Raw genomic sequence first — 14,205 nt, 5'->3', positions numbered from 1 at the left:
AGGTAGGAGAATGGCTTGAACTCAGGAAGTTGAGGTTACAGTGAGCTGAGATCATGCCATTGCACTCCAGCCTGGGCAACAAAAGCAAAACTCTGTCTCAAAAAAAAAAAAAAAAGAAAAGAAAAGAAAAAGAGAGAGAGAGAAAGAGACTGAATGAGCCTTCATATAATTTTTCCAAGAAGACCTAGTTTTTTTTTTGTTTGTTTTAATTGGAGAATTATATTAGAAACCCAGATGTCTTTGGTAGATGTGTTCATTGTTACTGGGCTGGATCATGTTTAAAGAAATGGCCAGGAGGGGTGGCTCACTCCCATAATCCCAGCACTTGGGGAGGCTGAGTTGGGTGGATCACAGGGTCAGGAGTTCAACACCAGCCTGCCCAACATGGTGAAATCCTGACTCTACTAAAGATACCAAAAATTATCTACGTGTGGTGGTGAGTGGCTGTGATCCCAGCTACTCAGGAGCCTGAGGCAGGAGAATCGCTTGAACTATACATCCAAATTTAACTATAATTGTCAGATGTTCTGGCTTGTAGTTGTGGCCATTTTCTTGTTTCACTAACAATGGATGTTTCTCTTTTAAAATTCTTTTTATTCTTGTCAGTGGGTTTTCTTGTAGAATTATCTCTTCCCAAGCTTTACTTACATTTACCTTGGGACCTTGCAAGAAATGTAGGTTTTTAACTATAGTGTATATAAACATATATCAAGAAAGCTCAAATTTACTCAAATATATAAAGAGAAAAGTTGTAAGATCTGTATGTCATTTGCTTTGTTTTAATATAAAAACCTGCCTGCCTTATTCTTAAGGTGAGAAAGCTTTTTTATAGTAGGTAGATCTGCTCTCTCTGTTTGATAACTGGGGAAAGAAACTGAAGTGTTTCTAGCATATTTAACTTAAATCTAAACAAAGCCTGATCATTTCGAGCCCGTGACTCCTGTTTGACTGTATCTTTGGTTCCAATGATAGAGCTAAGTGGTCTGTTTAAATCTTTACTGGGGACTTTTAACTGCCTATTTATGTAGTATCTATGTAATGCTTGTCCAATTTTATGCACCTGAACACTTTTGTCTTAAATTTAGGATAAGAAAAAAGTAAATACAGTATCCAGCCTTTAGGGTAAATACAATATTAATGAGTGTATTAGTACTTTCCCTCCTCACTCCCATATCAATTGCAGTACATAGTCAATTCTGGGTATGTGACGTCTCCAAGGAAATTAACTGAGCTAAGGGTTGGGGACAAACAGCCTTTCTGACTGCTCATCAACGGGTCCCCATCAGTCTTTGGAAGGTGACCTGGTTCCTAAAGATAGATACTCAAGGTAAAATTTGTTCTGTTTATACTGAAAGACTTGCCTCAGGAAGGGACTCAGCTTGAATGCATTCACCTGCTTGGTATGAATTATTGTCTCCTTGAAAGCTCTGAAACTAGGAACGTTCTACTGGGTAAATGTAGGTGTAAAAGGAAAGATATATATATTTCTTAAAAAGTCTGCCTGGGATATTGACCCCAGCATTGCCATTTTAGAATAGATGCTTTAAAAGCTGGCATAATCTATTCAATGTTCCCTTTTCACCTTGCCTTGATGGCTGAGTGTGTCCTGTAGGGGAGTCACAACTACTTTTTGTGTGTTGAGCCTCAGCTCAACAGAAACAAGCAGGTTCTCTGGGTATAGCTAAGGAACTCTGAGGAAGGCCCTCAGCCTCTTGGACAGAAGGATCATAGGCTGTGCCTAATGAAAGAGTGCCTGGACCCTCTACATTCTTCCTTCCTAACTCAACCCCCCTCTGTCTTTTTATCTCCCTTGCATGGGACACACCCTATTTCCATCTCAGTCTTTGTATTTATTTATATCCCATAAATACTGCGATAATTCTTCACCAAATCTCTACCTGGAATGATAAGGCCCTGAAAAAAGGATAAGCAGATATGGCCACTCTTAACACAGACTCCAGAGCCTTTGGGGTGCTGGGAAGCCTGGCATATAGAATTTGGACCCTTGGACACTAGCAGAAACAGAATGTCACCTGCCTGCAGTTGCTCCAGTTGCTGCCAACTAATAAAAGGGCAGCGTGAAATCTTCCTGGGGTGTTGTTTCTCCACTATGTGTCCCACAGACTGCTCTAACTGGGTGACCTCCTCTGACATTCAGAGGTCAGCTCCCACCCAAAGAGTGTCCTGGACTTTGCTGTCGCCTAGTGCCACATCCTTGGGATGGAGAGGTCTTCCTAATATCTCTTGAAAATATTCCCCAGAGGATCCTGGATTCGCCCTAGAGCATTGTCTATGGTTCTTTGAATTGTGGAGAGACAGGAGAAGACAGGACAGAGCTTGCATTTGCCCTGGATCTATTTCCTGGTGAAGACATATTATAAACCACTAACTCATTTTACTCAATCTTCTTGTTTTGGCTTCCAGTAGCCTGTGGGACAACATATTCTCATCAGTAACAATGACTGGCAATGGATGGGATCCTTCCCAGGACTGGAGTAGGTGGAGAGCAAATTCGTCTCCTCAGGAACATGTATTGAAATCTCTGAGGTAGAGGCATATGCAGTTTTCATAAGTCCCCGGGGGATTTTGATGTACGCACCTTTTCAACTCTTCATTACTTCCGTCATTTTAAGCTCCACACTGGCACTTCTTACATTAATCTAATAAGTAAAATTTCGACAATAAACTTTTCACAAACCTATTCATTAATCTGGATTCCAAATTGAAGGGGAGAAGTGATTCTTTTATCCATTCCCTCACTCTTGCTGATTTGTTTAAAGAATGCGGGTGCACGGCATTTTATTTTATAAATAAATAACAATTTCTTTATTTGAAAAAATACTACCTAGATAAAATTCATCTAATGAAGCTGCCAGAGTGTGGTGGGGCCACAGCTGTACACATTTATACACTGGTGAGCTCTTAAATCGTGGGTTCTGGGAAAAGATAGTTCCGTTCATGGAAAACTGAAGTAGTAATTGTCCTCACCGATTGTATGAAAAGTAAGAACAGTGGTGTCACACAGAAAGATGAATTATATTAGTCTCTGCTTAGAGAGCTCCTATGCTAAATTAAACCTGATACTAGGCCTAAGGGGATTGCATCATTTGATAGAAAAAAAAAAAAACAGGTAAACTCTGACAATTCTCATCCTCTTTTTGTTTTTCCTTCATTGCCATCTCTTCTGGGAATAAGGGTATTTATAATATTTCGCAGAGGTTCATTCCTGGCATGAGGGTCTAAGCCAGGCCAGCAGCTTATGTCAGTTTCATTCAATTCCTGGGAATTCATGGGTACCTCTGTCTTCTCTGTCTTACCTGGTCCTGTAACTGGCTTCTGAGGGAATCCCCAGTGAAGTTTGAGCTACCCAGTCCTGAGAGCTTGGGCAAGTACTTTTCCATTTCTAAGCCTCAGTTGTCTTAATTCAATGTCAAGAAATTTTGGTTAAGAAATGAAGAGCTCAAGAAATAAATCAGATTTTTTTTTAAATAAAAGAGCTCTTCTAGAGCTATCAGTCAATGGTTCTAAGACAATTGCGTCCTTTCTGAGGTCTTTAGCACAAAGCCACTAGAGTTACTCTTTCATTTCAAGAGAGGATCCAGTGACACTGTCCCTGACCTCACCCTTCCTGATAACCACTTGGCAACTCAACACCAAGAGCTTCTGGTTCTTAGCAACCTGTTTCAATTCTTGATGTTCTTCACTGTTGGACTTCCGCATTTCTAGGGATCCTGATTTCCAGGTTAAAGAATCATAATGATTACAGCTGCAAGCTGGGCCAAAGTGAAGGTAAGCGGCCACATGCTTGGTCTTTTCTATGCTCAAGGCTGCCTCCCTTTAGCTGACTGTATCTTCACCTGGATTACCAAATTTGAAGTCAAATTTCCCTCTAGTCTCTAAAGAATTTAAATTGGGCGTCACAGAGCTGTGGATGCTCTCTTGCTCCAGCTCAGCAGCAGCGGAGGCAGCAGGAGCCTTCAGCACAGAACAAACTTGTTCTTCCAGCAGCTGCCGTAGTCTGGCTTGGGACCAGGGACTGAATGTGAGCTCTAACAGTTCTATGACACTGTGGGTCTGAAATGTTATGACTGTGTTTTCCACGGCATATGAAATTACATTCTAGCTCACCAGCTCACCAACTGGTCTGAGCAGGTTTACCTGTTTACCTGTTATTCCCTGGGCAAAGGGAGGTTACTTCTCATTTAATCCCTTATTGGGAGCACAATAGTACTATAATAAAATGAACAAATGAGCTTGGTTTCAGAAGGCCTAGATCTGAACCTTGGCTGAGCCACTTAGGAGTTTCATAAACTTCAGCTTCCTGATCTGATCTGCCTTGGCCAACACACAGGCCAAGCAGTTTGTGCTAGGCACATGGAAAGTGATGGTCACAGCACATCAGGGGGTGTGGAAGCAGCGGGCTCTGCCTTTCCCTGTCCCTCACTTCTCCCTGACTTGCTAGGGTGTCGTAGTTACCATAGCACATGATGTGGAAAATGCTAGAACAGCAGTTGGGTGAAGCAGGGCCACCAAATAAGTCCTGGCCTCCTGGAGACCTCTGGAAACCCAGGTGAGTATGGTCTGGGGTTGGGTCTCCCGCCCTGCTTGCTTCACTCAGTCCTACCCAGCGCTGCCTCTGAGGCCTAGCTCGGGGCCCTGAAACTCCCCCATGGGGCTTCCCTTCTCCCCAGCCCTTGCTCTTGGCACCTTGCCTGGCTACCATGGAAACAGGGTCCAGGGTAACAAAGGAGGGAGCTGGGTCCTGTTTCTTCCCAGTCCTGCCGATGAGGATTCTCAGACTATAGAGACTGAATTGTCCTGCACCTGCCTGTGCTCTTTCTGTGTTTTCACTGAGACTGAGCTCTAACTGCCACCTTTACCAGCAGGACCATGTGTACCAGTCTGACCACTTGTGAGTGGAAGAAAGTATTCTATGAGAAGATGGAGGTGGCAAAGCCAGCAGACAGCTGGGAGCTCATCATAGACCCCAACCTCAAGCCCAATGAGCTGGTCCCTGGCTGGAAGCAGTACCTGGAGCAGCATGCCTCAGGCAGGTGAGACGCAGAGTGGGGAGGAGCCTTGCAGGCAGCCCCTGGGTCACAGCTGTGGGGTACTTTCCAAGGAGAGACAGAGCACAGTCCTGGGGGCAGGCTCATTTTGGTGTCAGCTCAGATAAGGAAACAGACAAAAAATAGCCGTCTGGGTCACAGAGGTCTTGGTTTTAATCCTAGCCATACCACCAACTCCCTGGGTGACCCTGGGCAAGTCATGTTCCATCTTTGGGTCTTAGTTGTCCACATTAAATGAAGAACTCTAGTATCTCCTATGTCCCTGCAATCTCTGACATTTAAAGAATGAGTTGTAACTGAAGGAAGGAGGCAATGAGGTCCATTGGGGAAAGCCTTATTCTAGGAGTTGGGGGGCATGGGGGGTACAGCTATGCTCTGGTCCTAGATCTGTTTGGTGAATTAATCCAATTTGATCTGAATACAGAAACATTTATTGACCACCTGCTATGTGCTACAAACTGGCTTTACATAGCTAACTAGCCCTGTAAACTTGGCCAGTCCCTTTCCCGTTCTGGTTCTCACTTTCTATATTTACAAAATGTGGAGGTTGGTCTTAGATAATCGATCAGATCCATTCTAGCTCTATTATCTATGTACTTGTGATAAAAAGATTTAACGTTGAGCAAAATTTTCTTTAGGGACTTAGAACCCAAAGTCCCACTCTTTATTAGAGTTGCACATCTAACACAGCACAGAGAGTCCTTGACACCAAGGGGAAAAGGCCATCTAAAGTCCACATGCCTTTCCTCCTTTCAGATCATGATTTGGGACGGGGACTACAGAGATCCCTGGCCAGACTACCTCAAGTCCTTCTGCAGGGTCTGTGCAGGCCTTTTCCCTATGTCTTTGGATTGAAGAGAGGCCAGTAGGTGGCTGTGCTCTGGAGATACAGCCAGAACATGGACACAATGGCTGGGTTGCTCACACACATGTGTGTATGAAGCTTCTCATGGTGCAGAATGATGCTGAAGGTGGGAACAGAGGAGGCAAGATGTGGGCAGGGAGCTTACATTTGTACTCTTGCCCCAAGACCTGCAATTCTTGGGGTAAAGCTGTCTTGTGAAAAAAAAAAGACAGAAAGGCAGAGGCTGATTCAGGTCAATTCCTTCAACTCAAGAAGCATCTGTTAGGTACCTGTTATGTGCTGGGTGCTGGCTCTGCCTGTGATTAGCTGTGTGTACATGGATGCCTCTCTTACTGTCTGTGCCTCAGTCTCTTCTCGGTGAAATAAAGTGCTGACTAGATGCTTCTTAACCTCTCCTGCCCGCAGATCTGATATTTTTAGAATTTAAGATGTGAGGCCTGGCTTCATGGAAGTGAAGCAACTCTGGGTTGGCTTGATGGAAAAAGGTATAGAAAGAGACTGAAAACAAAGCATTTGAACTGGCTGGCAGGAGGGGTGCAGAGGCCTGGAAACTTGAGTGCACAGAATCTGGAGTTTAGGGGCTGAGCTCAACAAGCTCATGTCTCCTCTTGCCTCAGGGTCAGCTTCTCTTACTCCTGGCTGGTGACTTGTGGCTCCCAGGTAGCCTCACAAAGGGCTGAAGAACTGCTGCCCATGAGCTTATTTATGTACAGGCTCACTTTGTCTCCAAACCAGCAGATGCCCTGCAGCTCTCGCCCAGCACTGGGGGCAGGGGAGCCTCTACTGGCTCAGTACCAATTAGGTTTCTCTGGCCTGCCAACCCTACCACCTTGGGCCATTCTGGGTACTGTTCTATCCTCATGTGATCAGACTCTCAGGGGTCAGGGACTGTCTTGGCCTCATCTCTATCCCACGTCCTGGGTTGAGTGGTGCTTAGCATATGGTAGGTGTTGAGTGATGTCTGTCGGATTGACTTGAGTTTCTCATCGGAAGTCCTTCAAGGCCATCAAACAATGGATCCAGACAGGGTCAGGGATGAGGACAGGGTCAGCCCAGTGGACACCTGACTGCCTCTGAAGCCTCTATAACAGAGGCCTGGAAGAGGCTCATCTCAAGGATGGAAAGAACTGCCCTGGAGGTAAGGAGTGCTGTGTCACTGAAGGTGTGCAAGCAGTGCTGGGGGTGGGGCTTGCCTAGATGAGCCCTCTACACTTCCTGTGGCTGAGACTCTAGAAAGCCCAGGTTAGGCCAAGTGGCCTGTGTACATGTAAGCGAGCGAGAGAGAGAAAGTTTGTGTGTGTGTACGTGTGTGTGTGTGTGAGCGCGTGTAAGGAGTGGCAATGGGGATGAGTACCCACTTTTTCAGTCCCCACTGCATGGCTAGACTGAAATCTAGAGATGACTTGTCAAGAGTCTGGGGAGTATTCTTTGTGAAGACTGGCTTACTGAGAACCTACAATGTTCCAGAGTCTGTGCTTGGCACTGCTGGAGGCAGCTCTTCTCCCCCGAGTAAGCAAGATGCACAAGTTAGATGGTGCAGGTCATCCTTCTTATCAGAATCACAGGAGGCGACAGAGAAAGGACTCTTTTTTTTTTTTTTTTTAGGTGGAGTCTCACTCTGTTGCCCAGGTTGGAGTGCAGTGGTGCGATCTTGGCTCACCACAACCTCTACCTCCCAGGTTCAAGTGATTCTCCTGCCTCAGAATCCTGAGTAGCTTGGAACACAAGCATGTGCTACCACATCTGGCTAATTTTTGTATTTTTAGTAGAAACTGGGTTTCACTATGTTGGCCAGGCTGGTCTCGAACTCCTGACCTAGTGATCCACCCACCTCGGCCTCCCAAAGTGCTGGGATTACTGGCTTGAGCCACCGTGTCTGGCAGAGGAAGGACTCTTATTGGACACCAACACACTGCATTTCACAGATGAGAAATAAAGCCGAGACAGGGGAATGACTCTACACCGTGCCCAGGTGCCAACCCTGAGTGCACTGGGCTTGAGGGCAGCTGAGACTGCAGGAGGCACGCTCTAGGGCACTGCTGGATGCCAGATGGCTCCGGCACTGGCTCCTGAGGATGCTACTCGGGTCTCAGGGGTGCTAACCAGGAGGAGGCGATAGCAGGCAGACCTTGGAATGCTAATGAATCCACAGGGCAGTAAACACTCTGCCTCCATCTCTAAGCAAGGGCACACAGGCCTTCCCCGCCCCGCCCCCAGAGCTCTTCAGGGCAGGCTGTGGCTGGGATGCCTACCTTCTGCACCTCCTCCTCCTGGCAGGTTCCACTGCTCCTGGTGCTGGCACACCTGGCAGTCTGCCCACGTGGTCATCCTCTTCCATATGCATCTGGACCATGCCCGGCGGATGGGCTCGGTGCGCATGCGCGTCTTCAAGCAGCTGTGCTATGAGTGCGGCACAGCGCGGCTGGACGAGTCCAGCATGCTGGAGGAGAACATCGAGGGCCTGGTGGACAACCTCATCACCAGCCTGCGAGAGCAGTGCTACGGCGAGGACGGCGGCCAGTACCGCATCCACGTGGCCAGCCGCCCGGACAGAGGGCCGCATCGTGCAGAGTTCTGCGAGGCCTGCCAGGAGGGCATCGTGCACTGGAAGCCCAGCGAGAAGCTGCTGGAGGAGGAGGCGACCACCGACACCTTCTCGGAAGCCTCCAGGCCCAGGGCCCAGTCGGGATCCGGCTACAACTTCTTCTCTCTTCGCTGGTGCTTCTTCTGGGCCTCTCTCTGCCTGCTCCTTGGCTACCTGCAGTTCTCCTTCCGCAGCTCCGCCTTCCTTTAGTGGAGCTGGTTCGGGTGGGAGAGGGCACATGGGGTTGAGAGTGGGGAGGACACTGGCTGGTCTCGATCCTGCTACAGATTCAACATACGACCTCTCTGGGCCTCAGTTTATTCATCTGTGGAATGAGGGGATTGTATTAGAAGATATGTAATGATTCTTTCATTGGATTTGACAATAATGGGGGAAGGGGAAAAAGGTGTATGTAATAAAGGTTTTAGAACGTGTCAGGATTGGTGCTGGTACTAAGTCAACAGGGAGGGACCTGCTTCCTTTCCCTCCTCCACCTCCAACTCTACCCCTCCTTTTGCTTCGTTTCCATGTAGCACCGCCATTATGACCCCATTACGTTCTGTCTTAACCCTGCCTCATCCTTAAGCTCACGTTCAGCAGCCCCTGCCCATCCTGCCTTGCTTCCTTTTTGAGAGGGCAGTGGACCCGTTCAACACTTAGGAACGAGGTACCTGGTCTTCTCCGGGAGAGCCTGCTCCCACCGTTCTGAAACAGCTTTTTCACTCTGGTGCTAGGGGCTGCTTGACTGGAATTGTCTAGATTTGCATGGTCCAATATGTTGGCCACTAGCCATACATGGCTATTTCAATTTAATCAAAATGAAATAACATTAAAATTCAGTTCCTCAGTGGCACCAGTCCCATATCAAATGCACAGTACCCATATGTGGTTAGTGGCTAACATATTGCAATGTACAGATATAGAATGTCATTACAGAAATTTCTGTTGCTGAACTTTAGTCCAGAGCTTGAAATTCCCACTTAAATGTATGTGGACTTATACTATTAAGAGGTGGGCACAGGTTTAAAGGTGCAGCACGAAGACTTCAGGGGGCAGGTAAAAGTGGGGTGTGGTGTGGTAAAGGTAGTTAAATACTGTAAACAGATGACCTCTGTGCTTGGCTCTCAGTTGAGTAGAATCTGCAGGTTCTAGAGTTGTCTTATCTTATTTCCTGGGAGGATATGGAAAGTGCGTCTGAGCTGGGTGCAGTGGGTCACGTCTGTAATCCCAGCACTTTGGGAGGCTGAGGCAGGAGGATCACGAAGTCAGGTATTCAAGACCAGCCTGACCAACATGGTGAAACCCATCTCTACTAAAAATACAAAAATTAGCTCGGCGTGTTGGCACGTACCTGTGGTCCCAGCTACTTGGGAGGCAGGAGAATTGCTTGAACCCAGGAGGTGGAGGTTGCAGTGAGCCAAGACTGCGCCACTGCACTCCAGCCTGGGTGACAGGGAAAGACTCCATCTTGGAGAAAAGAAAGAAAGAGAGAGAGAGAGAGAGAGAGAGAGAGAGAGAAAGAAAGAAAGAAAGAAAGAAAGAAAGAAAGAAAGAAAGAAAGAAAGAAAGAAAGAAAGAAAGAAAGAAAGAAGAAAGAAAGAAAGAAAGAAGGAAGAAAGAAAGAGAAAGAAAAACGAAAAGAAAGTAGGTCTGGTCAACTGGGTTTGGAAGAGTAGACCATAGGAATGCGGTGCCAATTGCCACTGTCGATTGGTTACAGTCCTTTTCTTGGGTTCAGATACCATAAGTGTTACATCTATGTCTTTTTTTTTTTTTTTTAAGACATGATCTCATTCTGTTGCCCAGGCTGAAGTGCAGTAGTGCCATCACAGCTCACCGCAGCTTTGAATGCTCAGGGTCAGGTCATCCCTCACCTCAGCCTCACAAGTAGCTGCGACCACAGGGGCACCACAGTGTGCCTGGAATTACCGTATTTTTTGTAGAGATGGGGTTTCTCTATGTTGCCCAGGTTGGTATTGAGATCCTGGGCTTAAGCATCTGTCCTCCTTGGCCTCCCAAAGTGCTGGGACTATGGGCATGAGTCACCACTCCGGCCTATCACTGTGTCTTGAAGGAAGTACAAGTTTGAGACAGAAAATTTTGTTTAAAAATAGGTTGTCAAGGAAATGGAAGGTTGAGACAAGCATTGGAAACCAAGGTGGATTGCTAAGTAGGAGTCGGAGAACCAAGTAAAGTGAAGACAGGATCAGGAGTACAGAGAGCATAAACACTACATCTTCAGCAAGGCCACCTTCCTTATGGAGTATTAGGTTGGGCCTGCATTTCTTGAGCTGGGCAAGGTCATAAAATGTTTTAATTCAGGATGCCCCTCAGGTCATATTCCCTGACTACTTTTCTTGGTAGTGCTCTCATAGGGAGTCAGTCCTAGACTTGTGATGTTGCTAGCACTTCCTCATAAACTTCCTTAGTATCCTGTAGAATGTGATGAAGGCTGTGAAGTGTACTAAGGCTGGCAGAATATTTCTAGAAGGCCCTGTATTAGCCATCCACCATCCCGACCTGAACATGGAAGTCCATGCCACGGGAGGCGTGGCTGCATGATACCCTGACATCAGAGATGAGTCCCAGTCAGGCAAAACTTAGCTGCAAGGAGGCTGCAAGAATCTCAGCAGAGGCGCAACTTCTGGCTATTCTTTTTCAGTGAAAGTAGCAGTCCCCCAAAAGGCAGCTAGGGGACCTGTTAAAATTCATTGCAAGATGATAGCTCAGTATGCGTGTCTTGGTTTGGCGGGTGCTTGCAGAGGAGATGGAAAGTGCATCTGGGCAACTGGGTCTGGGATAGGAAGCAGATCATAGGGGAGATCATACACGTGTTTTTTTTTTTTTTTTTGAGATGGGTTCTTACTCTGTTGCCCCCACTGTAGTGCAATGACATGATCTCGGCTCACTGCAACCTCAGCCTCCTGGGTTCAAGCAATTCTCCTACCTCAGCCTCCTGAGTACTGAGTAGCTGGGACTATAGGCGTGTGCCACCACACCGGGCTGATTTTTTTTTATTTTTAGAAGAAACAGGGTTTCACCATGTTGGCCAGGCTGGTCTTGAACTCCTGACCTCAAGCAATCCTCCCTCCTTGGCCTCCCGAAGTGCTGGGATTACAGACGTGAGCCACCGCCTCCAGCCAGCCCAGACACATGTTTTAAAGTGTGTTTATACATTCCTGTGCTCGGCGGAGATGTGGTAGGACACAGCAGAACTAGCTACCTACGATGCAGGGAGATGCTCCTCTGCCATTCTGTAGGAAAACACATTGTGGCAAATTTGCTACTAGTTCCTGGAGATGGTGAAAGAAGGGACAGATGAGGAAGACCTGCAGATGTGGATCTTCTAGGTGAGGGCAGGGCTGTGTGTCTCCATGCAGGAGAGGCCATGCCCAAGGGAGGTGTGAGCAAGTGGAGGCAGACAGCACCTGTCCCCAGCACCTTCCCCTTTGGCCAGTCCATGAGACCACCCCATCAGGGTGAATGCATTTGCTGTGCCCATTCCCTCTGGCACAGCTGTGAGGCAGGCAGTTTGACTCATGAGCTGGGGTTCAGATGACACTGTGTTAATCATTGTCTGGAATTAGAAACAGAAACTCTCCTATTCACACCCACCTCCAGAGCCTCTGTCCCAAGTGGGACCTGAGAGCTGAAGGTGAGGTTCAGGAGTGGAGTGTTTGGTGGGATGTGTTCTCAGAGAGGGGCTGCTTTGACTACTGTGCCCCACCTACTGTCTGCATCCTCAGGCTGGCTTACTCTTCTCCAGCGCTGGCAAAGGAATCCCGATGGCTCATAAGATTTCTCTGTGGACCTGTAAGAGCAAAGAATGAGGCAATCTGGAAGAACCTCTGCTTTTATTTGGTTGGGTGCAGCAAAAGAGTACAAGAAGAGCATCAGGCCAGAGTGGCTGTGAATTAGCAGGCATGTGAGGTTCCGGATTCACTTTCATCAGCCGCAGATGATGCTCAGTGGTGCCAACGCAGGGTGTGTGCCCCTCGGGGCCATTGCCCCACTGCAGAGGCATGGTGGTTTCTGGGAAAATGTATGTCAAGGAGGCTGGGAGTCAAGTGATCTCCAGAGAACTTGGCCAACCCTGGGAATCTTAAGGAACATGAAGGGATGGGATTGGGATGAAGTGACATCAGTAGCATCTCCTGCTGAAAATGTAGTTTATGGGGCTAGGGATAAACAGCCAAGATTGTGTCAAGGGAGAGATCATGCCTCAGAGGGTAACAAGGCTGGGGCATCTGAGGTGAGGACTGTGAGTTAGGGGATGATGAACCACTGAAAATGGAAGTGAGGACAAGGGGTCTAGAACATATGAAAAGAGACGGCGTCTGGGAAGATGAAAGATAAACATATTCTACTTCTTCTCTACCAGCTCAGTTTCTCAGCATATACATATACCTGTGTCTTTTCCGTAGTTAACTAGAATGGCACTTCTCTGACTCCACATTCCCCTTGGACTATTGCCTTTTCGTTAAAAACTCTGGTTTCTCAGAGGAGTAGAATACATTTATCCCCACCTCTTTATTTACTCCCAAATCCACAGAAATCCCATTTTCATGCTTCTGAAACTGCCACTAAACACTGCATTGCAAAGCCATTGGCCACTTGTGTGTGGTCATCTTACTTGATGTGTCTGCTGCGTCTTATACTCCCTCCTTGAAGATTCCAGAGCAGTACTTGCTCCTCCATCTGCTATTTCATTTCTCTCTTCACTGCAGTATTCTTTGTGGGAGCTTTTCCCTCACCCATCCTGCTCTCCTCATCTCACTTTGTTCATTTCCCTCGGTAACACACTCACTCATAACTTCCAACATTTCCACCCTATAGGAACTCCTGGTCTTCATGGATTCTCTAAGCATTTCCTCTGAGCTCGAGACCCACAGACCAATCGACCTGTTCACGGAGCACTCCCATCAAAGGAGACATGGAGAAAGCTGGATTTGTCATTTTGTCATCCAAACCCGCTTCTCTTACTTCTCAGAAACCTGGATACTGTCCCCTGATCCTCCTTCACGGGCCTACCCAACCCCACGATAATTGGTCACCATGTCCCACATCCTATTGGTTGCTCTTCCTAAGTACCTCTGGGGTCGGTCTCCTTTCTTTCCTTCCCTATGCTGCTGCTGCCAAACCCAATCATGGAGTGTCTCTTGCCTTAGTAGCCTCTTCAATAATCTTTATACCTGTAGCCTGTTTCCTTACAATCCACTCTCCACTCTGCCACCGTCCCAGGGTGATTTTCTAATTAGCAGGTATCATCCGCACAGGCCTGTGCTTAGACTCTTCCAGAGCTCCCTGCTGCTACTGGATCAAACTTAGTCTCATTAGCCAGGCACACTTCATTTCCAGATAATATGAAAATAACATTTGTTGAGAGGGAGCTCCATAAACATTGGCTTTAATATTATTTACTGTGCATGAGGTGCTGTGCTAAGCACTTTATGCGCATTGACTCACTGAATTCTGAAAACAACCCATTAAGCAGGTATTATTTTATCCCTATGTTTCAGCGGAGACTCAGAGAAGGTAAGAAACTGGCTCTCGGTGACCTAGTTAGTAAGTCTCAGTGCTAACGTTGAAATCCAGGGTTGCCGCGCCCCCAGAACGTGAGTTCTCAACCACTGTGCCATCCTGCTACGGCAGTTAAGCCAGCGCTCCCAAACCCTGCTGTCCCCTCT

At 47.2% G+C, this 14,205-nt stretch overlaps 1 protein-coding gene across 1 annotated transcript; it reads left to right on the top strand.

The window, feature by feature from the left end:
• Positions 1 to 4,282: 4,282 nt before the first annotated feature.
• Positions 4,283 to 8,953, top strand: RTP2 (receptor transporter protein 2). Its single transcript, XM_078350120.1, has 2 exons — positions 4,283 to 5,054; positions 8,212 to 8,953. The coding sequence occupies exons 1-2, from the start codon at positions 4,891 to 4,893 to the stop codon at positions 8,726 to 8,728; spliced, it is 681 nt and encodes a 226-aa protein (XP_078206246.1). The 5' UTR covers positions 4,283 to 4,890; the 3' UTR covers positions 8,729 to 8,953.
• The last annotated feature ends 5,252 nt before the right edge of the window (positions 8,954 to 14,205 follow it).

Source organism: Callithrix jacchus, chromosome 15 (assembly GCF_049354715.1).
Source record: "Callithrix jacchus isolate 240 chromosome 15, calJac240_pri, whole genome shotgun sequence".
Classification (NCBI taxonomy): Eukaryota; Metazoa; Chordata; class Mammalia; order Primates; family Cebidae; genus Callithrix; species Callithrix jacchus.
The sequence above is the reverse complement of the archived record's forward strand: the minus strand, read 5'-3'. Positions and strand labels throughout refer to the sequence as shown.